Raw genomic sequence first — 23142 nt, forward strand, 5'->3', positions numbered from 1 at the left:
TTAGAACACTTCTAGTCACAGCAGCACAATGATGTGCAGTCTTTGCAACACTTGCAATATGCCCTCTAAACTTCAGTGTACTGTCACCCGTCACTCCCAGATTTTGAATCTCATTCACTTCCAGCAGTACAGCTTCGTCAATATAGTGCAAAGCCTTATATTTCACTCATTTAAAACTAAATGAGTGCAGAAATATAAACTTGCACTTATTAAAACTACAACCCTACTACCTTGTCCAAGTGAAAAGTTTATTCAAATCTTCCTGAAGGGAGTTAACATCAGCAGTGATACTTATAATTCTCCCCACCTTTGCATCATCAGCAAACTGAAAATCCCCAATCAGTCCACACAATATATAATTTACAAACAAGTTAAACAGCAGGGGGCCTAAGAACAGAACCCTGAGCATGCCACTGGTTATCCCCCCCACACACACACACTTTTTTTTTTTTTTTTTAAAGACTCCTCCATCATACACAACTTGCTGCTATCATTCAAAGAGCTAATCTCTGATCCATCTAACCAATGTACTATTTATTCCCATCTTCCACAGCATGTACACCAACTTATCATGTGGTAATCTATGAAATGATTTTGCAAAGTCCAAGAATATCACTGTATATGTTTCTCCCTTATCTAATACACTCGTTACCTTATAAAATGCAAGTAAATTGCTAAAACAAGACCTACCCTTTAATCATTTTAATAATGATTAAAAGGTAGGGCAGCACAAATTCATGCTGACCATCATAAAGAATGTTATGTCCATCAACCCAATCTTCATTCTATTCCTAACCAATCTCTCTAACACCTTGACTACAATTGCAGTTATACCACTGGTCTATAATTGGAAACTTGTCCTAGAAACATGCTTATGGAGTGGTACTATTTTGCCTTCTTTCTACTTATTAGGAACCCTACTCACTGCAAGACTTTCATTAAACAACCAGGTTAAGGGCATAGCTAATTGCTGTGCACATTCCTTAAGAATACATGGTTATATGTTATCCATCACATGTGATTGTCTGTGAAAGTACTAGTGGTGGTAGTCGGCAGTAGATATGGCATTGGTGTTAGCTGATGAAGGTTGGTGGAGTAGTGAGAAGAAGAGTTGCAGAGTAGATGCCCTCCCTTGATGAATCTTTGGATTCCCTGGAGGTGTGATGTAATAATAATAATAATCACGTCCAGCTCATTAAGTTGAGGGTTTTTTTTTGCCAGCTTGGTTGGCTGAGTGGTTAGCATATCTACTCTCCAGCTAAAAGGCTGCAGGTTCAAATCCTGCCATTTTCATGGATGTTTGTGATTGTCTGTGAAAATACTAGTGATAGTGGTCAGCGGTAGATGGCGTTGGTGTAGATGATGAAGTAGTTGCGGTTGGTGGAGACAGAGAGTTGTAGAGTAGGTGCCCTCCCTCGATGAGTCTTTGGACTCCCTGGAGGTGTTATGTATTAATAATAATAATTCCTACTTTAGCTTGTTATTGATAATGCAAAAAAATATCTTGTAGTTAGTATTAGATAGAGAAATAGGCCTCCAACTATTGATTAAAGTAGGATCTCTATTTTGGGATGAGGATGGTATGGCCTGCTACAAATTCACTTGTTATGTGACCTGTAGAGAGAAAAGGATTAAAAAGAGTATAACTAGGAAGAATATGGAAAGAATGGGAAGAATAATATCCCAGCCCTTACACTAAAGTTCTATCCTTAGACTATTGGGTCTGAGCTGCTGTAATGGATCTGTCAAGCCCATTTTGAATGTGAATAGGAAGGTCATTAATGCCAAGAGTCTTAGTTACCTGCAGCACTGTTGTCCTCGAACGGATTTTTTAGTGCTTTTGAACCCTTTCAAAAGCACTAAAAAAATCTGTAAAAGATGTCTTATGTGGTGGATGCTTTCACCATCCATGCCGATTTGGATGATAGTCCTTTCTTTGTGAAATTTAGTTCTGGAATTTTCATGCTAATTTCTGGCTGATATTGTTGTGCACTTTTTGTGATTTTACCATGCATAGTTTGTTTGAAATTCCCCTCTTTACTAGACCAAATTGAAATATCCAGGAAGTCCTTTATTCCTCTCTGAAATATATGCTGTTCTAATAGGCTCTATCTGTGCTCCCACTCTCTCGTCAAAAGTAGGTAGGTAATACAATGTTCAGAACTTTCACATTTCTGTTAGGGTTTAAGACACTTAGCAATATGTCCGATCTCCATACAATAAAAACATTTAGCTTTGGGGCAGCTGTCTCCTAAGTGATAAAATGAACTATAACACAGGCACTGTCTCTGTACTGTGGGATAGTTTCCCATAACTCAAGTTGTACTGATGTTGACAACATTTGTTATGAGCATCTACATATCCATCTTGAAGGTGACCTCACCAGAAAACTACTTGGGATCTTTTCCTAAGATATCCTTTTGTGTGTTACTGATTTCATCCCATTTTGAAAATATCTGGATAAGAATTTCATTACTGTTTTCTATATATTCTACTGGAAATTGCCTAATTTTTACTGTATTAATCTGGCCTCTTATCATTACAGGAATTCTTGTGTTATGTTAGAATGTAAAAACCCCATAATAGTTTATCCCTGGTTTTCACATCTTTAACTAAATTTTCCTCTGTTGTAATGGCATGAAAGAATATATCTTGCTAACCCCTACTATCTCTTTTAAAACTTTATTTACTTGCCCTGCTTCTTCACACCTGAAATTGCAATTCCTAGAGTTTGCACCCTTGGAGGAACAGGTACCGTTATCTCGGGTGGGGGGTGGGGGGGGCTGCTGCATTTAATTATAGGAGATACCGTTCGGTCATAAGACTGAAAGAAAATTAAATAATCCTGTGATATAGAAACAATACTACACCGCCACCAGCAGATGCTGTAGCTGAACTACTATAAAATAGTCAAAAGTAAGCCCATAATATTAATCCTTTCTTTTAGTGTTGCATTGTGATCAGCATTCATTTTAGAAATTATGGGCTTTACAACCGTGTTTTTTAATTTCCCGACATTTCGACCTTCATATTAAGATCATCATCTGGAGTATATACAAGGACAAGTTGAGTTACATTATACACAGTAAGCTAAAGAAACAATGATTTGATCACCGGTTATTCTACTGGCATGACCCTAGTGAAAAGATAAAAAATTACAAATTAATTCATTATTTAGAAACTACATCCAAGCCAAATTCTATTTAAGATAACATGAGAAAAACATTCTTTCTTATAGATAGTCTTCTTTCAGTAACAATGATGTCCTATTTTTAACATTACAATTGTTATTTTATATTTAGGATTCTGGATTATCTTCAGTTCTGTTTATAGTTAACTCTTAGAGAGAAAGGTTCCATGGGTAGAATATGTGCCTTCCATATGCCTGGGATTTTTAGACCATTATTATTGTTCAGATTGAGGTGGTTGATAAGAATCTCACAGGCTTCCTTAAATTTGCATTCATACCATGTTTTGGTGTGATGTAAACAACTGGTGCTTTTCCAGTCAATTCTATGCAAAGTGTTCAGAGCATGATCAGAAAGGACAGCTTCACCATGGTTATTATATTTAATGTGTCATTTATGTTCCTTTTGTCTGATAGGAATTGTGCGTCCTCTTTCCCCTAAATATGGTATATTACAGGTGCAATAAATACTGTATACTCCAGGTTGAGCTAGTGGTGGGAGTGGGTCTTTGGATGAGTTGAGTAAGCTTTTTAATTTTGCAGGAGGTTTAAAGGTGGCTTTGAGGTTGTATTTTTGTAGCATTCTGTTTATTTTATCTGATGTCCCTTTAATGTAAGGAATGGTTATAGTTTTATTGTGAGGTTTAACTTTGTTTTTTATTCAAGTCTTGTAGAGAATTTTGTTAATAGTATTTTGAGAAAATACTTAGAAAATTTTTTTAAAGATAACTTTGCTGATAACTTTAAATTTGTCTTTCAGTGCATGCTCATAATATTATACCCATAATATTAACTGCACTACCAGGAATCTTATTAATATTTACTTAAATAATCACATGCTAGTGGGGAGTTCCCCCCCCCCACTAACTTGGGATTATTCAGATAAAGTTATAGGAAGATTTTTCACTTATGAAGTATATTATACTTGAGAAGAAATTATATTATCATTATAATCCTTGGCATCTTTCTGGGTCTGGCTCCGGCTCCCACTGAAGAAATCTCAATAAAGGTTAAACCAGTCTGGGTAATGACTCTTTGGTATAGCAATATACATGTATGAAAGGAAGTGTGCTTTATATTATGTGATATTATAGCAATTGATGTGCAGTCAACATCAAGAGCACATTCAAGTGCTCTTTGCTTACACTTTGTGAGGATTAAAACAAGAATATAATTTCTTGTCAAGTTCAACCTTGTGTACTGTTGTAACCTATGGTTTGGTATAATATGATCTTTGATTTAAGATTTATTGGCACAAGGACAGCAACCAACCAATCTTGCCAAGTATAATTTACTTTATGAATATATTTTATAACCATGTGATAAACCTTCCTACATACACTAGTGTTTATGTATATGATTATCAATGAATAGTTGTCAGTGCTGAGATAGAATTTTAGATGTTAAAATAAGCAATTTTCCTTAATAACATATAATTACCTCTATAATCACTCCTTCCAAACATTTTGACACTATCTTCTTCTTCCTCTTCCTCAGATTCAGAAAGATTATTAAAAAGTTCTAGAACTGTAACAGGAATGAGTGGGGATTTGCAATCTTTTGGATCCTACATTAAAAAAAAAAAAAAAAAAAAAAAAAAAAAATTACGTAAAAGTGCACAAAAGAAATACATGTGTATGTAAAAATCAATTTTGTATCAAGCCTCAATACAAGTTTATCTTATTGTTTATTCATGCTGTTTACAAGTCGCTAAATTCAATTGTGGTCCATTTTTGTCAGATGGCTGTGCATTTCCTAATTTTTATTTCCAATATCTCAAAAAAAAAAAAAAAAAAATGACACTTTGCCAATGAATTATGTGCTTTTTTTTTTAAACATAACATTTGAAGTAAACTAGATGACAAAGTTAAGCAGGAAATGTTTGAGAAAGATGAAGAGTATCAGACATATATGAAAAAGTTCATTGTGTAAAATTATGGAGAAACTTCAGTGTTAGCCCATTTACTTTAAAAGATAAAATAACACTTAACATTTCATGGTGAGGGAAGAGAAAAGTGAAAAATTAAAAAAAGTAATAATTAAATAATACATGAAACTACATCAATTGTTACTGGTTAAGGTTTAATACTCTACAGTTCTGTTCTTTTTAAGTTTTATTTAGTGTCCATTGACCACTGGCTACTCCTGTAGTCTTACTTCCAGATGCAATATGAATTGTATATGGGACTTTCAAACCCATGGAATGTTAAAAATTCCTTATTGAGACTGGATGCGATAACAGTTTCATGGGTTTGAAAGACTTATCTGCAACTCTGACAGAGAGAGGAAAGATAGTGTGCGTGTTGCCTAGGTATGATAATGACGAGCTGAGCAAAAGAGTGGTAATATTGAATGACGTAATAGCTAGAATGTGTGACAAGATAGGACTGGAACATGTGGATGCTTGGAGTGCATTTGAGACAGAGAGGAATTGTATGCAAGAGACTGCTTACATTTGAATTAGGAAGGACATAGTCATCTGGAGAGATTGCTGTTTTGAACGAGTCAGTATGTCCCAAGGAGGATGGTAGTAGGGGTGGCCTCTTGTGGGAATGGGTACTTGGGAGAAGGGGGATGACATCAGGTAATACTGAACCCAGTGGAATCTAGAGGGGATAATGCTGGATATAGAAACAACGGCATTTATATGATTTATACTAATGCCAGGAGTATCCGGAATAAGGGTGAGGAATTGGTGGTACAGATAGCATCAGCCTGGCCAAAAATTATTGGGATCACTGAGACGTGGTTGACAGAAGAGGATATAATAACAGGAATAGAAGTCGCTGGATACAGCATTTTTCGGCAGGATAGGAAGGGAAAGCGTGGTGGTGGAGTACTACTTATGATAAGTGACGACGACCTATGTTCTCTAAGAGTGGAAGCTTCGGAAAGCAGTGACACTATGATTTTGAAAGCATATAGTGTGAGGTAGAGGTGGGAAGACAGGATATTTAGTGGGGTGTTGCTACAGACCCAGGAGCACAGAGGATGGGGACCAGGGGATGTTTAGACAGTTGAGTTTGGCAAGGGCAAGAAGAATGATTGTTATGGGAGATTTTAACTACAGTAGTATAAATCGAGGAGAGGAAGATGCAGCAATAGCAATAAGGGAATGGAATTTCTAGAATTCTTGAGGGACAAATGTCTTAGGCAACATGTAATAGAGGGAACAAGAGGTTCAAGAGTTTTGGATTTGGTTATAGCATCAGAAGAGCTGATAATAACTGAGATGACATCTCTCCCACCAGTTGGAGAGAGTGACCATATGGTTTTGACTTGGAAAATGAATAGGCATGCAGGACTATCAAAGAGATGGGAACGTATGTGCAATTATATGCAGGCAGGTGATTATAATAGTCTAAGATGTCAACTTGGGGAAGTTTCATGGAAGGAGGAATTGGAAGGCCTGGATATCATTAGTGTGTGGGAAATTATGAAACGGGATATCATTAGTGCGTGGGAAATTGTGTCCTCTTCTTCCACAAGTGAAGAAGAGGACACAATTTGGAATAAAGTGGATGACAAACAATATTAAACAGGAGCTATATGCGAAAAAGAGGCTATGGAAGAGATATAAGGAGACAGGTGAAGAGAAGATGCATGAAGAATATAAGAAACAGGCCAGAAGAGTGACTGGTATGGTAAAGAAGGCGAAACTGGAATATGAGAGGAGATTGGCACTAAGATCCAAAGAAAATCCTAGGGAATTTTTTTAGCTATGTGGCCAGTAGGAGGAGAAATGATTGTGGAAGAATGATATTGTGGGATAAATATGGGAATAGAGTGACCGATGCAGAGGACATAGTGGAATTGTTCAATGAACACTTTATTGGAGTATTTCATCCTGGAGGAGGCAGTTTTAATACTAGAGGGATAGGGCAGGTTCAAGGTTTAGAGGTACAGGAGGAGAATGCATTTCCAATACTGAGTACTCTGGATGTTAGTAAAACTGTGGGACGGGATGGTTCACGAGTTTTGAGAGAATGTGCTAAGGAACTGACAGTGCCTTTGACCTGGCTTTTCAATGAAAGTCTGGCTGTGGGAAAGGTGCCCATGGAATGGAAGGAAGGTGCCATTGCATAAGGGTGGTAGCAGACTGGAAGTGTCTAATTATAGGCCAGTTTGCATGTCATCAGTAGTTGTTAAGATCTTGGAGAAAGTAGTGAGGGACCATATACAGCATTGGGCAGATGAGGGTGGTGTTATCCATGAGAGTCACCATGGATTTGTGAAGGGGGCACTCTTGTTTGAGCATATTGCTAAAACAAGAGTGCCCACTTCACAAATCAAATTTAATGCAACAAAATGTAAGGTCTTGAGGTTTGGGAAACATCGATGGGACACTGGATACTCTATGGGAGGAGTTATACTGGAGGAAGTAGGGGAGACAAGAAATCTGGGGTTGATGATTGATAGAAACCTGAAATTTAGGGGACATATTGCAAAGGTGGTGAAGGTAACACAGAGGATTGTTGCAATAATGAGAAGGACACTGACCTGTAGAGATAAAAGTTATCATTCCATTGTATAAGTCTCTGATCAGACCACACTTAGACTATTGTTCTCAGATTTGGTCCCCAGGATTTGAAGGGGATAAATTAACTGTGGAAAGGGTACAAAGGCGGATAACAAAGATCGTTTCAGGACTGTACTATGTTAGTTATGAGGATCGGCTAATGGAATGTCAAATGCAGAGTTTGGTGGATAGAAGAAGGAGAGGTGATATGATTGAGACTTTTAAATTGTTGAGAGGTGGCTACAGGCTTGACACTGGAGAGTTCTTTCGCTTGGTTGAACAGCGGGTAACTTCCAGGGATGACAAGAGGCCATCCCTGGAAGTTACGAAAAGAAACTGTTTGCAAGATGGTGAGAAGTGGTTTTTTTGCATGGAGGGTGGTTGAACCATGGAATGCATTGCCTGATGGAGTGGTAAAAGCAAGAAAGGTCAAGTGTTTAAGGAGTGGTATGATAGACTTTGTGTTTCTCGGGGGGGGGCCTCCCCTCGATGAGTCTTGATAGGCTGTTTCTTTGGAAGGACCTCCCACGATGAGTCTTTTGACTCCATGGAGGCCTGAATAATAATAATAACTCGTATAGCATCTAGGAGTATGATAACAGAAGTACATGATTCCAAAAATCTTCAAATACTAAAAACCAGGAAGGATAGAAATACAGATCAGTATAGACTATGGTCAATGAACAATAAACAGAGCATAAAAATAATAGGACTGTAGAGAATTAAACCATTAGCAATTAATGTAGTTCCATGTATTTAAGTACAGATAAACTTCAATATATATGTTTTTGATTGATGCCATTTTTGGTTAATACTGTCACAAACATTTATACCAGTCCTCTATATGTCCACCCTAAAATTTTGAATATTGCAGCCGATTATGGAGGGAAACACCCCCCCCCCCTCAGAAAACTGTCATCTGTAAATAGTGCCAGATTGTGTTTCTGCTATGTCATTATGTGACCATCCAAGGCAAATGTGTCTTCCCATTATTGTATTTCATACTAAGTATTAATTAATATTCTGTAAAAGTTCACCATGTCCAAAAGGAAAAGTGATATGGCAATGAAATCTGAAAAGAAGAAATGTAAAGTTACAATTTTGAAATGGAAACTTGACATTAAATGGGCCTCAATGAGTCTATAGTACAACTAATTTTGTCCAAATCTAAGGAATACACAGAATAAGGCAAAGTTGTATCATCAACTTTTAGTATGCAATGCACTAGAAACAGAAGTACTATTTTGGTTGAAATGGCGAATCTTTTAATAACTTGGTTGGAAGTTTGAAATCAAAAACAGATTCCCACTGGTACCAACAAGATAATGGTAAAGCACTCAGCCTGTTTTCATTGCTCAAAGAAAAAAAATTCATGGATTCACGTTCACAGCCACTCACTAACAAGGCTCTTATTAGAACTAGAGCAACAGTGTTCCTACAATGAAAGAAAGAAATTGTGAATGAAGGAGAGGGAGTGTGCTGCAAAAGAAATTTTGCCAAGCAGATGTTTCATATTAATGTTAGAATTAATACTGAACATGCAGTGGTGGAAATACAAGAGAAAACAAGGAGACCTAAATAAGGAAATAGCATGCTTCATGTCATCCTTCACAGGACAAAGTGCAAAATCAAAAAGTTGCAGAAGCAACAAAGGATTAGTAAGGGTGAGATAAAGAAGCAAATGGTCAGAGGTAAATTGAGATCATGTGAAGAAACAAAATAATAATAATAATAATGAGAAAATTTCGGATGGAGACAATGACCAGAGGAAAACTTAACAAAAATATAACAAGCATGTTTTCCTGGCACAAAAATTAATGAAATTTGTCATGCCGTCTGGATGCAAAAAGGTAAGGCAAAAGAATTAATTGTCTTAGTTGGTACTAATGATCTGAAAGGTAAGAAGCATTCTATTAGGGAAGATGTGAAGGAATTGTTGGATGAAGCAAAAATGAAGAGCGAGAAAGTGAAGACTGTAAGTCTCCCACTACACTATGATAGAGGCAAATTGAGGAGAAGGATATGGATAGAAAACGAATGAATATGCAGTTTGTGCAGAAGAATTTGTATAATGTTGATACTGTATACCTAAATGGTTTTGGCATTAGATATCTAGAGAGAGTTTTGCTCAGCAAGCATGCTGAAGTGAAATTTCAGGAAAACTTAAGCAATTAGGGTGCAAGTAGGTGAATGTGTGCAAAGGCACCCATGAGGAAAGTTAATGTGAGAATAACCAATAAATGCAGAATCTAGTCTTTCAAGCAAAAGTATTGATTAGTGGAGTCACTTCAGGAAGTAAAGGTGGTTGGGAGGCCTAAAGAGATGTTGAAGTTCCCATATATTAATGCTAAAAGAATTAGGAACAAGAGAAAGGAGTTTTGGATATTGGTTAGTGCAACCTCACTAAACGCTATAGGCATTAGTGAGACTTGGCTAACAGCAGATGTAGTTACAAGGATAGCATGTGAAGGATTTAATATTTTCAGGGAAGATAGAAAGGGAGGAAAGGAAGTGCTGGTGACAGCAGATAAAATGCAGTCAAAAAGAAGAGGAGACTGGTGGGAAGGAGGGGAGGGGGTAATTTGAGACAGTCTAGTGCAAGATCAAAGTCAATCACACACACACACACACAGTTGGTTCTGCACAGGCTTAGGAAGAAGCTGTATCATGACATATAATCCTGCAAGAGAAGATGTTAGGAGTGAATGGGAGATAGTGAAGGAGTAACTAGAGAAAGTACATAAAATAAGGAGGGTTAATCAAGTAGGAGTTAGACAGAAGAGTAATGTCATTAAGCATGAGCTAAAGAAAAAGAAAATGCTGTGGTGATCAGCATGGTAAACTAGGCAAAATCAGGTTACAAGAAGAAACTAGCCAAACAAGTGCAAGGAAATCCCAAAGTTTCTTCGCAAGTAAGAGAAAGAATGACTATGGAGAATAGCCTTAATGGTGGTGGTGGTCACAAGGTAACAAAAGCAGACATAGTTGAGTTACTGAGTGACAACTTTGCAAGGATATATATCATACAAGTGAGGTTAATGCCGTGATATATGTGAGAGACTTAGGTGTAAGCAGAGATGGATGAATTGGAGATTGTTAAGATATTGCAGAATCTCAATATAAATATAGCTGTGGGATTAGGTGGGATGTCAGCTTGTGTTTTATGAGAATGTGCCAGGATCACTACTGTTTAATTTGTATATAATGATATCGAAAATCACTTGAAAGTAAATATTCAATTATTTGCTGATGATGCAAAATTAGATAGAGTAATGATGAATCAAGGTGACCGCGCGGTTAGCCTAGTGGCTTTGCGCTTCGCAACCATATGACTGGGGAAGGAGTGTCCCAGGTTCGATTCCCGTTGTAGACGTGAGGAATTTGAGGATCTTCCTCAGACATAGCCAAGTTAGCCGGTCTTGGGCGCGGTCAGTAGGGTTTTTCCCGCCAGTTTATCTGGCGTTTTTCATCCCGCAAACAGGCAAACCGGCCCGTGAACATACACCTCTACAGTCAAAAATATATCCCCCCCAGCGGCAGACCAGGCGACGGGTCGGTTGGGAGTAGTACTAACAAGTAGTCGCATCTAAGTAACACGCGGACCCTGCATAGGAAGCGGGAATAACGCGAAGAAGAAGAATGATGAATCAAGGTGATGTGGAGAGCTTGCACTATTTAAACAGGTTCCATATGGGTAAAAGATCATGGGTGCAAGTTTAATGCGCAGAAATGTAAAGTTATGCATTTTGGGATAAGCTGATTACAAGCTGTGTACCACACTGATGGAACTGTACTCCAAGAAACAGATGAAGCTAGGGATTTAGGGTGACGGTAGTGGCAGACAATGAGAACATGGAGAACAATGAGAAAATGGAGAACATGTTAATAAGGTTACTAAGGCAGCTCATAAGATTACTTGGCTACTGAAGAACACACCAACAAGTAGAGATAAGAAAGTTGTTATTCCTCTTTATAAGTCCCTGATGCATACACATCTGGATTACTGTGCTCAGATCTGATCTCCTGGGTTTCTTGGGGGATGAGGAAGTGGTGGGTTTATCTGGCGTTTTTCATCCCGCAAACAGGCAAACCGGCCCGTGAACATACACCTCTACAGTCAAAAATATATCCCCCCCAGCGGCAGACCAGGCGACGGGTCGGTTGGGAGTAGTACTAACAAGTAGTCGCATCTAAGTAACACGCAGACCCTGCATAGGAAGCGGGAATAACGCGAAGAAGAAGAATGATGAATCAAGGTGATGTGGAGAGCTTGCACTATTTAAACAGGTTCCATATGGGTAAAAGATCATGGGTGCAAGTTTAATGCGCAGAAATGTAAAGTTATGCATTTTGGGATAAGCTGATTACAAGCTGTGTACCACACTGATGGAACTGTACTCCAAGAAACAGATGAAGCTAGGGATTTAGGGTGACGGTAGTGGCAGACAATGAGAACATGGAGAACAATGAGAAAATGGAGAACATGTTAATAAGGTTACTAAGGCAGCTCATAAGATTACTTGGCTACTGAAGAACACACCAACAAGTAGAGATAAGAAAGTTGTTATTCCTCTTTATAAGTCCCTGATGCATACACATCTGGATTACTGTGCTCAGATCTGATCTCCTGGGTTTCTTGGGGGATGAGGAAGTGGTGGGTTTATCTGGCGTTTTTCATCCCGCAAACAGGCAAACCGGCCCGTGAACATACACCTCTACAGTCAAAAATATATCCCCCCCAGCGGCAGACCAGGCGACGGGTCGGTTGGGAGTAGTACTAACAAGTAGTCGCATCTAAGTAACACGCAGACCCTGCATAGGAAGCGGGAATAACGCGAAGAAGAAGAATGATGAATCAAGGTGATGTGGAGAGCTTGCACTATTTAAACAGGTTCCATATGGGTAAAAGATCATGGGTGCAAGTTTAATGCGCAGAAATGTAAAGTTATGCATTTTGGGATAAGCTGATTACAAGCTGTGTACCACACTGATGGAACTGTACTCCAAGAAACAGATGAAGCTAGGGATTTAGGGTGACGGTAGTGGCAGACAATGAGAACATGGAGAACAATGAGAAAATGGAGAACATGTTAATAAGGTTACTAAGGCAGCTCATAAGATTACTTGGCTACTGAAGAACACACCAACAAGTAGAGATAAGAAAGTTGTTATTCCTCTTTATAAGTCCCTGATGCATACACATCTGGATTACTGTGCTCAGATCTGATCTCCTGGGTTTCTTGGGGGATGAGGAAGTGGTGGAGAGGATTCAGAGGCACACAATGAAGATGGTGAGTGGTATGTGTGTGGATGACCTATGAGGATAGATTGAGAGTGCATGGAAGTACAGAAGCTGGTTGATAGGCAAAAAAGAGGGAGATATGATAAAAATATTTAAGTTACTTAAATGGTTTTAAACAACTGATGCAGGGGAAAATGTTTCAGCACTTGGTTAGAAGGTCAGAACAAGAGGTCATCCCCAGAAGTTGAGTAAAAGTGCGGTTAGTGAGGATGTGGGGACTAGATTTTTCACATGGAGAGCTGTGAATGAATGGAATGTTTGCACAGTTGTTGGCACTCTGTTAATGGGTTCAAGGAAAGGTATGATAGATTGTATGGATAATTTGGGTCTACTGTGATAAGTCTTTGGACTCCATGGAGGTGCCCATACAAAAGGAATAATAATAATCTGAGTGGTGACATTACAATGCCAAATGTAACATTGCCTGATAGGAGAATAGGAAATGAAGAAATGAAGATGTTTAAACTATTCAGAATCTCAATATGAACACAGCCATGGGATTAGATTGCATATAGATCTGTGTATTACAAGAATATGAAAGGGAATTATCAGCTCCTCTGACCAAAGTGTTTAATTTAAAGTTCAGTACTGGGAAGGTGCCATTGGAGTGAAAAGGGAGCAAAATAGTCCTATTCCAAGACAAAAGTAGCAAGTTATAGGTTAATCAGGATCTCAGGAGTGGTGGTTAAACTACTTGAGAAATTGGTGAAAGACAGAATTCAAGACTGGGTGGATAGCAATATGATTCTCTATAAGGGACTTTTCTACCAGAAACTTGGGTTTTTCATCCCACGTACAGACAAAAATCAGCCTTCAGAATACACACAATTTACAGACAAAAAAATACTATTGTCGGTGATGATGGGGAGTAAATGACATTGATGATAGTGGTGTCATAGTAGAATTAAGTAGTAGTGGAGAGGGTGAGACGTATTATCAAAGTAGAGTAGATTGTCCTCCTGCGATAAGTCCTTGGGCTCCCTGGAGGTGTCATGTAATAATAATAACAACAACAACAACAACATGATTTTGTGAAGGGTACGTCTTGCCATAGTAATTTGCTTACTTTTTTTAATAAAGTGACAATGAAGTTGAATAAGGGAAATGGTTACTCGGTGATACTGCTGGACTCTGAAAAGGCATTTGACAAGATTCCACATAGAACTCTGACAGACAGATATCAAAGAGTAGTTTATGGAGGAGTTGAGTCGTCCAGGAGAAGGCAAGTGGTGTACCACAGGTACACCATTTGGGTCCTCTGTTTAATTTGTATACAATGACATATGAAATAATCTGAGAGGATATTATTATTGCCAGGCACTTCCATGGAGTCCTACAACTCATTGTGGGAGACCCAAACTATTAATATCTATAATACTTCTCCTTGAAACCATTAATGAACAAAGCACTTACACTGACTCAGACAACCCATTCCATTCATTCACCACTACAAGCGAAAATCTAGTCCTCACACTGTAACCCAACTAACAGGGATGACCTCTTGTTCTACTCCCTGTAGCCAAGTGTTGAAACATTTCCCCAGCATCAGTCCTATAAAATCCTTTAAGTAACTTAAATGTTTCTATCATATATACCCCTCCTCCATTTTTGCCAATGAACCAACTTTTGCAATCTAGAAACCATCAATTTATTCCTTATAGGATGCATTCTGCAGATGATTGACTATCTTGATCACTCATATCTGGATCCACTCACCACTTCCTCATCCCCCAAGAAATCCAGGTGACGAAACCTGAGCACAGTAATCCAGATGTGGTCATATCAAGGCTTTATAAAGAAGAATGATAATTCCATTATCTCTGATTGTTAGTGTATTCTTCAATAACCAAGTAATCCTGTGAGCTACTCTGGCTACTTTAGCACTGTGCCATCTGAACTTCAACTCTATCTACTACTATCCCCAAATCCCTGGCTTCATCAGTTTCCTGGAGTACAGTTCCCTTAATGCAGTACACAGCTTGTAATCTTTGTATCCCAAATACATGAATTTATACTTTCCCAAATTAAATTGACATCCATTATATTTTGCCCATATTGTCAGCCAATTCAAATCATCCTGCAAGCTTTCTACATCACCTTGATTAACTATTATCCTTTATTATCCAACTTTGCATAATCAGCAAACACTGAATATCTCCCTTCAAATCATTTCCTATATCATTTATGTACAAATTAAATGCCAGTGGTCCAAGCACAGAGCTCTGTGGCACACCTGCCTTCTCCAGGATTCTGCTCCTCCACATACTACTTTTTGGTATCTGTCCAGTAGCAACCTTTTAAGCCATATCACCATTTGTGGCAATGCATTCATTGCCATTTGTGGCACTTTGGATAATAGAGTTTCATGTGTATCCTATCAAACACATTTGCAAAATCCAGCAGTATCATCATGCAGTCATACCCTTTATCCAACTCATTTTCCAATCTATTATAAAAAGTTAGATTAGCAAAGAATGACCTAACATTCACAAAGCCATGCTGCTCCCTCATAAAGGGGCAGCATGGCTTTTTGAAGCCATATATCTCCATCACCACTCCTGAAACTGACTAGTCTATAATTCGCTACTACAGATTTAGATTCTCCTTTATGCAAAGGAATTATTTTGTCCTCCTTCCACTGTTTGGGCCTTTGCCAGAGCAGAGACTTAAATTAAATTGCCAGTTCCCCTGCACATATCATTTATGTATCTTAAAATGTGATATCCCATCTCATTCCCACAGCTGTATTTTCATTCAGATTTTGCAATATTCTAAGCATCTCTAATTCATCAAATCTGTTCTCACATCAGTCTATGTTACCTCTGCCATAACAATATCTTCACTTGGATAATATACCCTTGCAAAATGGTCATTCAGTAGTTCAACAATTTCATCTGTCTCTGTTACCTCTCCACCATCTACACTCATTACAGTTATCCTTCCATAGTTAATCTTCCTCCTACTTGTCACATAACAAAGAAAACTCTTTGGGATTTCCTTTTGCCTCTTCGGTTAATTTCTTCTCATAAATCTGATTTTGCCTTCCTTTACCATGCTGGTCATCACCTTTCTTGCCTGATCCTTGTGCTGTTCATGAGTTAACTGGTCATCTTTCTCCTTATATATCTCCACAACATTTTCTTGTTTTTGCTGCTCATGCTTGAATCATCCATCTACCTACTACACGATTTACTCTCTTGGCTTTTTTTTTTTTTTTTAATGTTGAGCCCATACACGAGAGGTTGATTGATCAACCTATAGTACATTTGTACTGCATATGGGTAGTGAGCTAGGAAAGGAGAAACTTGTTGACATTTGATTTAAAAGTCAGTATATTGTATTCCTTGGGAAATACATCAGGAGGAAAGGCCTTGGGTATACAGTGTGATACTGCTTCCTCCAGATATCCCTTGACTATTCCCCATGCATTGTGAACATCCTTCCTTTGCAGAACTTTATGCCATGGTACTGCTTCAAGCTGCCTTCTCAGTATATCATAATCACCTATCTTATGATTCCACATATATCCTTTCTTAACTGGAATTTCCATGTTTTGCTACCTCTCAAGTCAAGACCACATAATCACTTTCCCTAGTTGGAGGTAACGTAGTTATGGACAGGTCTTCTAATCTTATAACAAGATCCAACACTCTCTCATACCCCGAGTCTCCTCCATCACATTCTGCTTCATCAAGCAATAATCTCTCAGTAAGTGTATAAATTCCATTTTATTCCTGCCATGTGATCTTTCCTCCTTCCAATCTATGTCTCTGAAGTTGAATTTCTCCATAATAATTACTCAATTTGCACTCATTGTACTAATCTGCTGATGCATGTCTTCCACATCATCATAGGCAATTCCTGGCCTATAGCAGCAACCAATTTTATATTTTATCCCATTTGCCTCAATCTCACACCAATCGACTCAAAAGAATGTATCTGTCCAACTGACTCCTAATCATGTTGGCTTCAATTCATCTGCTATCATCAGTAATATTCCCCCCCCCCTTCCATCCTGTCTACTCTATCCTCCCTGAAAATATTAAATCCATCACATTCTATTCCTTTAATTATATCATCTACTGTTAGCCAAGTCTCACTAATGCTTATAACTTTTGGCAAGGTTGCACTAACCAATGCCAAAAACTCTTCTCTCTTATTCCTGATGTTTCTAGTATTAGTATATAGAAACAGTAGCATCCTTTAGGCTCTCAATGACTTTTTCATTAAGAGCCTAAAGGATGAATTGACTGAATTGACTACCCTGATACCTTGCCTAAAAGACTAGATTCTGCATTTTTTGTTCATTCACACTCATTTGCTTCATGGGTGCCTTCATACACCCTCATCTGCATCCACCCTAATTACTTTAGTTTTCCTGACTTTGTGTTTCCACTCTCAGTGAATAAAACTCTCTCAAGACACCTAACTTTAAATCTATTTTTTAAGTGCAATCTATCAGCAATGTGCAAATCTTTCCATCCATCAAACTTAGGTCACAGGTCCACAAACTCTACATTCATACCTTCTGCACAACCTACATATTGATTCATTAGCTATCATCAACTGTCCTTTTATTATTAAAACCCTCCATGGAGTCGACAGACTCATTGTGGGAGGTTCATTCAACTGACAACATATTTATCATGTAGAATCTTAAAGTCCTTAACATTCCTTGCATTAACAACACATTCTAGTAATGCATTCCATTCGCTGACATTTCTCCATGTAAAAAATCTACTCCTCACACCTTTCTTAATCACACTTTTACATAACTTACAGGAATGAGTTCTGGTTCTTCCCCTCTCACCTTCTATTCTTTTTATAATGCCCTCTGGATTAATCTAAAAAAGTGCTCTCACTAATTTAAATGTGTCTATTATATCACCTCTCTTCCTCCTATCCACCAAACTCTGCAATCCACATCTCCTCAACCTCTCTCCATAGCCAGCATTCTGAACTCCTGATATTGTCTTAGCCATTTTTACTAAATCGATACAAAATAAATAATGGAAAAAACTCACGTAGAAAGATTATTTAATAGTATAATTTTCGCCTGCGTGTCACAGGCATCTTCAGTACATTAAGCTCAAAATTAAACACTAACTGACAATTCCAAAAAGCGTTTCATTTTGTTAAGTTAGTGTTTAATTTTGAGCTTAATGTACTGAAGATGCCTGTGACACACAGGCGAAAATTATACTATTAAATAACCTTTCTAATTGAGTTTATTCTGTTATTTATTTTGTATCGATATGTCTACTCACGGTTTATCTCTTTTAAAACTTATTTTTACTAAATAATTTAAGGAAATTACAACGTAAACCAGGATATACATTAAAATAAATTTTAATATACTTCAATATTTCGGCAACGTTATGTTGCCATTTTCAAGGAACTTAAGAACAAGACACGTGCACGCAGGCACAACAAACAGTAAGTGAGGAAGAAGCAGGAAGCTATTATTTCTCCTAAAGTCCTGATGGTCCTAAAGATTTGAGGCAGTCTCATGCAGCCAAATTTGTTGAGGTTTGGATTGGTTCTTAGGGCTGAAGCTGATTCCATGAAAAGCCTTTCATATTTGTATTTACTACGGTGTATTATCGTGGCTTTCTTTCACCGTATTCTATGGCAGGTATCCAGCACATGGTCAGCAAGACCAGATGGTTGTATTGGTGAAACCAGATGTAGTCCTTGTGTTCTGAAATTCTGATATTTGCTGTCCTGTCTGTTAGTCACTCATCTCTGGACCCCTCTCCAATGTCTCCACATCACACTAAAAACCAAGTGACCAGATCTGAGCAAAAGAGCCCAAGTGTGGTCTGACCAGTGCCTTATACAGTGGTACAACCACTTCCTTATCCTTGCATGTTAGAGTACTTGCTATCATAGCAGCACTACGATGTGAAACCCTAGCAATGTGCTCTCTAAATTTCAGTCTATTGTCAACCATCACTCCAAAATCTCTAATCTCATCCATCTGAAGTATAGCACTATCGATATAGTACACAGCCTTATTTTCTGCACTCCAAAATACAACACCTTGCACTTATTGATATTAAAACTACAACCTCCACTCTTTTGTCCAAGTAAGAAGTCTATTCAAATCTTCCCGAAGGGATCCAGCATCAGCAGTGCTACTTATAATTCTTCTAAACTTTGCATCATCAGCAAATAACTGAAGATCCCCAGTCAGTCCACATGATATATCGTTTACAAACAAGTTAAACAGCAGAAGGGGGGGGGATTCAGTTCATTTCTATTATAACATGGCAGCAGGCTCACAAGTAATGCTGTCAGAATGCATAAGCATTCTGACAGCATTAATAATATTAGTAATTTTTGATTGTTTGTTGATGGTGCTAGTTAAATATTCAGTTGTTTGCTGATGGTGCTAAACTGGGAAGAGCAATGGTAAATAAAGGTAATGAAGAGATCACCTCTTTCTACTGAAGTAATGAAAGTAGATGGTATCAAAATAAATTCAAATATTGAAAAATTTCTTTCCATCTATCACTAACAGAAGTCTGACGAGATCACAATCCTATATTAGAGTTGTGTTTTTCATAAATGAACTTGCAACCAGTGCATACTGTAATTACTGAAGAAGAGCTTATTCATTTCAGCAATTAATAGAAATAGTGCATATTAAAAATATATTCTTATTTCATAGCTAAATTTATAAAATCTTAAAAGTTTCGAAAATGGAACAGACAGTTTATGACAATACAACACAGCATCAGAGTTCTACTTTAATAATTACAATATGCACCAACTGAGAGTCCATTTATGAAAAATACAGCCTCTCTGACAGAAGAATGCTTGTGAAGAAATTGAATGGCTTGAACTGAACTGAGTTGATTTTCTCTCATAAGAGAAAAATCAACTAGATTTTTCTCTCATAGGATAGTACATGATTGGAATGGATTGCCTTTTTTTTTAAGTAGTGAGTGCATGTATTGTGAATGAATTAAAAAAAATGTAAAACAGTTAGTGCAGGTGACATGTGGCCTTCCCTGATGTGTCCCTGAAGGTCTCTCTTAATAATCTCATCTCATCTTCCTTTCCCTCTTTTACCTTGCTATGTCAAGGGTTTATTAACCATCGGACCTCAAACAGTTCACAAAATAAGGTGGTCAGCGCTACACCCCAGTGTATCCTATGTCCACAGTGTTGAGTTCTCAAGGCCAGTTTGCCTGCTTTGCAGGATAAAAAACCCCAGGATAAACTGGGGGAAAAACCGTACTGTCCATGCCCAAGACCAGTTAACTTGGCTATGGCTGAGGAAGATCCTTCAGCTCCTCACGTCACCGACAGGAATCGAACCTAGGACACTCCTTCCCCAGGCATATGGTTGTGAAGCGCACAGCCACTAGGCTAACCACGCAGACTCTCTTAATAATATTAATGATTTTTTTTAATAAAATTCAACTACAAAAAAAAAAATATATATATATATAGTACAATAGGAATTTGTGGTAATACTACAAATGAGAATGGACATACATAATGTGCAAAGAGTTAATATCAATTATATATAGCCTCCCTACCTAGCCTAATTCTATGTTGTACTAATTCATGCATATTATATTATATTTTTTGATATTTGTCTGACAGCCATCCTCTTAACCATGCTATTTATCTGCTTCCAAATACCCTAATGTATGCAATAAAATACAGTTCAGAGGCCTTTGAAAAGTCTGGTAATAATACAATTAGTCACTGCCATTATCCAATTTGATAAAGATCATAAAATAAGAGTAGATTACGAGTATAAGATCTACTCTTAAAGGTATGGTATCACCTACAAAGCTTCATGTGTTTATCCACTTACTCCTAAATTCTGGCCCTAACTAATTCCCAAAACTAACAACTACTACAGAAATACTAACTGGCTTAATTTACTACCTCTGTTTCAGCCTCCCCCTCCTCCAAATACAATGGAACTATCTTGTTCTTTTTTTTCCATTCCTTTGGCAATGTGCCAAAGTTAAGGCTCCAAGGAAACACCATGTTATATGTATTAGAAATTGTTTGGTACATTCTTTAACATGTGTGATATCCTATAATTGCATTTATACATTTACAAATTTTGCTGGAAAGTAATACAGAATTAATGTTGTTCTGTTGTTTAATGAAAATCTTGTCACTGGAAAGATCCTAAAAAAAAAAAAAGGGAGTAAGATAATGCCACTGCCAAAGAATGATGTAGTACCTTCATAAAATAGTTAAACCAATAACACTTTTTAGTTTGAACAGCTCAGTTTCACTCTTGTCAGTAATATGTCCCATAAAATGTCATCTCTATCCATGAGGTTAGCTATTATGGATCTCTATCTATTTGTGTCTTGGAGTTGCTTTCTGCATAGTTCAGACGCAGCCAGTCCTTTATGTTTTTGAACTATGTGTCACTGTCTTTCTTTCTTTCTTTCTTTTGCCTGCCTTCTATTCTTCCCTCTAATAACTCTTTTAAAACTCATGTCTCACAATGACCCATATATGATATTATTCTTTTTCTTTTTTTGTATGTTCTTGATTAGTTCTATTTTAGTATCCATCATTTCCCCCCCCCCCCCCCCCAAAAAAAAAGTGGAGACAAAGGGCTACTCATGGCAGTGCCTTCAACTTCATTCCTTTTCTTCGGGACCTATGAGCTCTTCAATGTTCTTCTGCACATCCACATCTCAAAAGCATAATCCTTATATGATCTTCATTGTTTCTACTCAATTAAATAAAGCATTTAATCTTTGTTAATTTAGTTTTTTTTTTCTTGATGTTGGTATATTCTTCAATCTGTTAAATGTTGATTTTGCAATAATAAGTATAACATTAAACAACAAATTACACAATAACCACAGTAATTAACTTTAATTAAAGTACAGATATTTCATACTGAAAATAACAGTACACCATTAGTGTGTAGAAACCAGCAAATCAAAGAACAGGAATACAGGGTGCATACAACAATCGATTTACCAATTAAAAAGGGCTGCTGTGAGCTAGAAATTAATATATTAATAAATAATATTAAAATTATTTTTGATGTTTACATTAAACGAGAATCTCCCAAACTTTTGGAAGAGAGAGACTATTGTTCCCATTCAGGTTAGGCCAATGTAGGACTTTGCAACTTTCTTTGAAAAGGCGTTCATATTTAAAACTGCTTCTATGGAGAAGACGAGCTTCATCCCATCGGATACTGTGTTTAGTGTGAATGCTATGCTGTGCCAAGTCAGACTTTTGAGGCTTCACATATTCAATGTAATACTGATGTTCATTAATTATTTTTTCCACAGAACAACTCGTCTGCCTGCTCAAAGTATGTCAAATTACATTCACAAGGAATCTGGTAAACATCAGCTAACAATAGAGGTGATGGTTTGTCTTTTGTAGATGGTAACATATGAGAAATTATGTTAGTAGGAAAATATGTGAATAAGTTGACACTTTTTCAAAATCCTACTAATAAGTTCAGAGATGGCAAAAATATAAGGGACTGGAACCCTGCAGTCTGTTGAAGGATCCTTAGGCATTGGAACATAGGAGTCAATTTCCTGCTGGATTTGATGAAGGTCATAATCATTTAATTTCATTAAAGTTTTGATAGTGAGAAGTTCTTGTTGTAAGCTTGAGGGAGAGAAGCATACATTTTGTGTTTATCAAGGTCTTTATCAAGGTATTAGTATTATCGAGGTCTTTAATTAACAGACCTTGATAACACCAATTTGTTTGAGAGGTGTGATGAGCAGACTTTTGATGAATGTATTTGCCAGTAAAGGTAGATTTTCAATAAACACTAGTTGACAAAGTGCCAAAGGCTATGTGAGTAAGAAGGATGTCCAAGAATAGTAAATTACAGCATTTTTTTTTTCCCATGGTGAATTGAATGAGTGGATGAAGGCTATTGATCTATTGTAGGAAAGTGATACTCATTTCCAGACTGAGGCCAAACAGCAAAAAAAAAAATCATCGATGTAATGAAACCAAAGAGAGGGTTGGGGATGAATGGATGAGAATAAGGTAACTAACTTCCAGATGGTTCAAAAAATAGTTTGCCAGAGGTGGAGACAAAGGGCTACTCATGGCAGTGCCTTCAAAATCTGTCTATAGATCTTGTTTTAGCATCTGAAATAT

General features: G+C 37.4%; 1 protein-coding gene across 5 annotated transcripts in view; it reads right to left on the reverse strand.

Annotated features, from left to right (window-relative positions):
• The window catches only part of LOC150103285 (uncharacterized), a 454389-nt gene that overhangs the window by 411137 nt on the left and 20110 nt on the right, over nt 1–23142 (reverse strand). For all 5 annotated transcript variants that reach the window (XR_016548822.1, XM_090397913.1, XM_090397914.1 and 2 more), the window contains exon 2: nt 4628–4754. Coding sequence is in view for 4 of the 5 variants with exons in the window: in XM_090397913.1 (XP_090254039.1) it covers nt 4628–4652 (25 nt within the window). In the remaining variant the exon portion in view is untranslated. The remainder of the gene's footprint in view (nt 1–4627; nt 4755–23142) is intronic.

Source organism: Typopeltis vanoorti, chromosome 9 (genome assembly GCF_054136105.1).
Source record: "Typopeltis vanoorti isolate ZY-2024b chromosome 9, IOZ_Tvanoo_1.0, whole genome shotgun sequence".
Classification (NCBI taxonomy): Eukaryota; Metazoa; Arthropoda; class Arachnida; order Uropygi; family Thelyphonidae; genus Typopeltis; species Typopeltis vanoorti.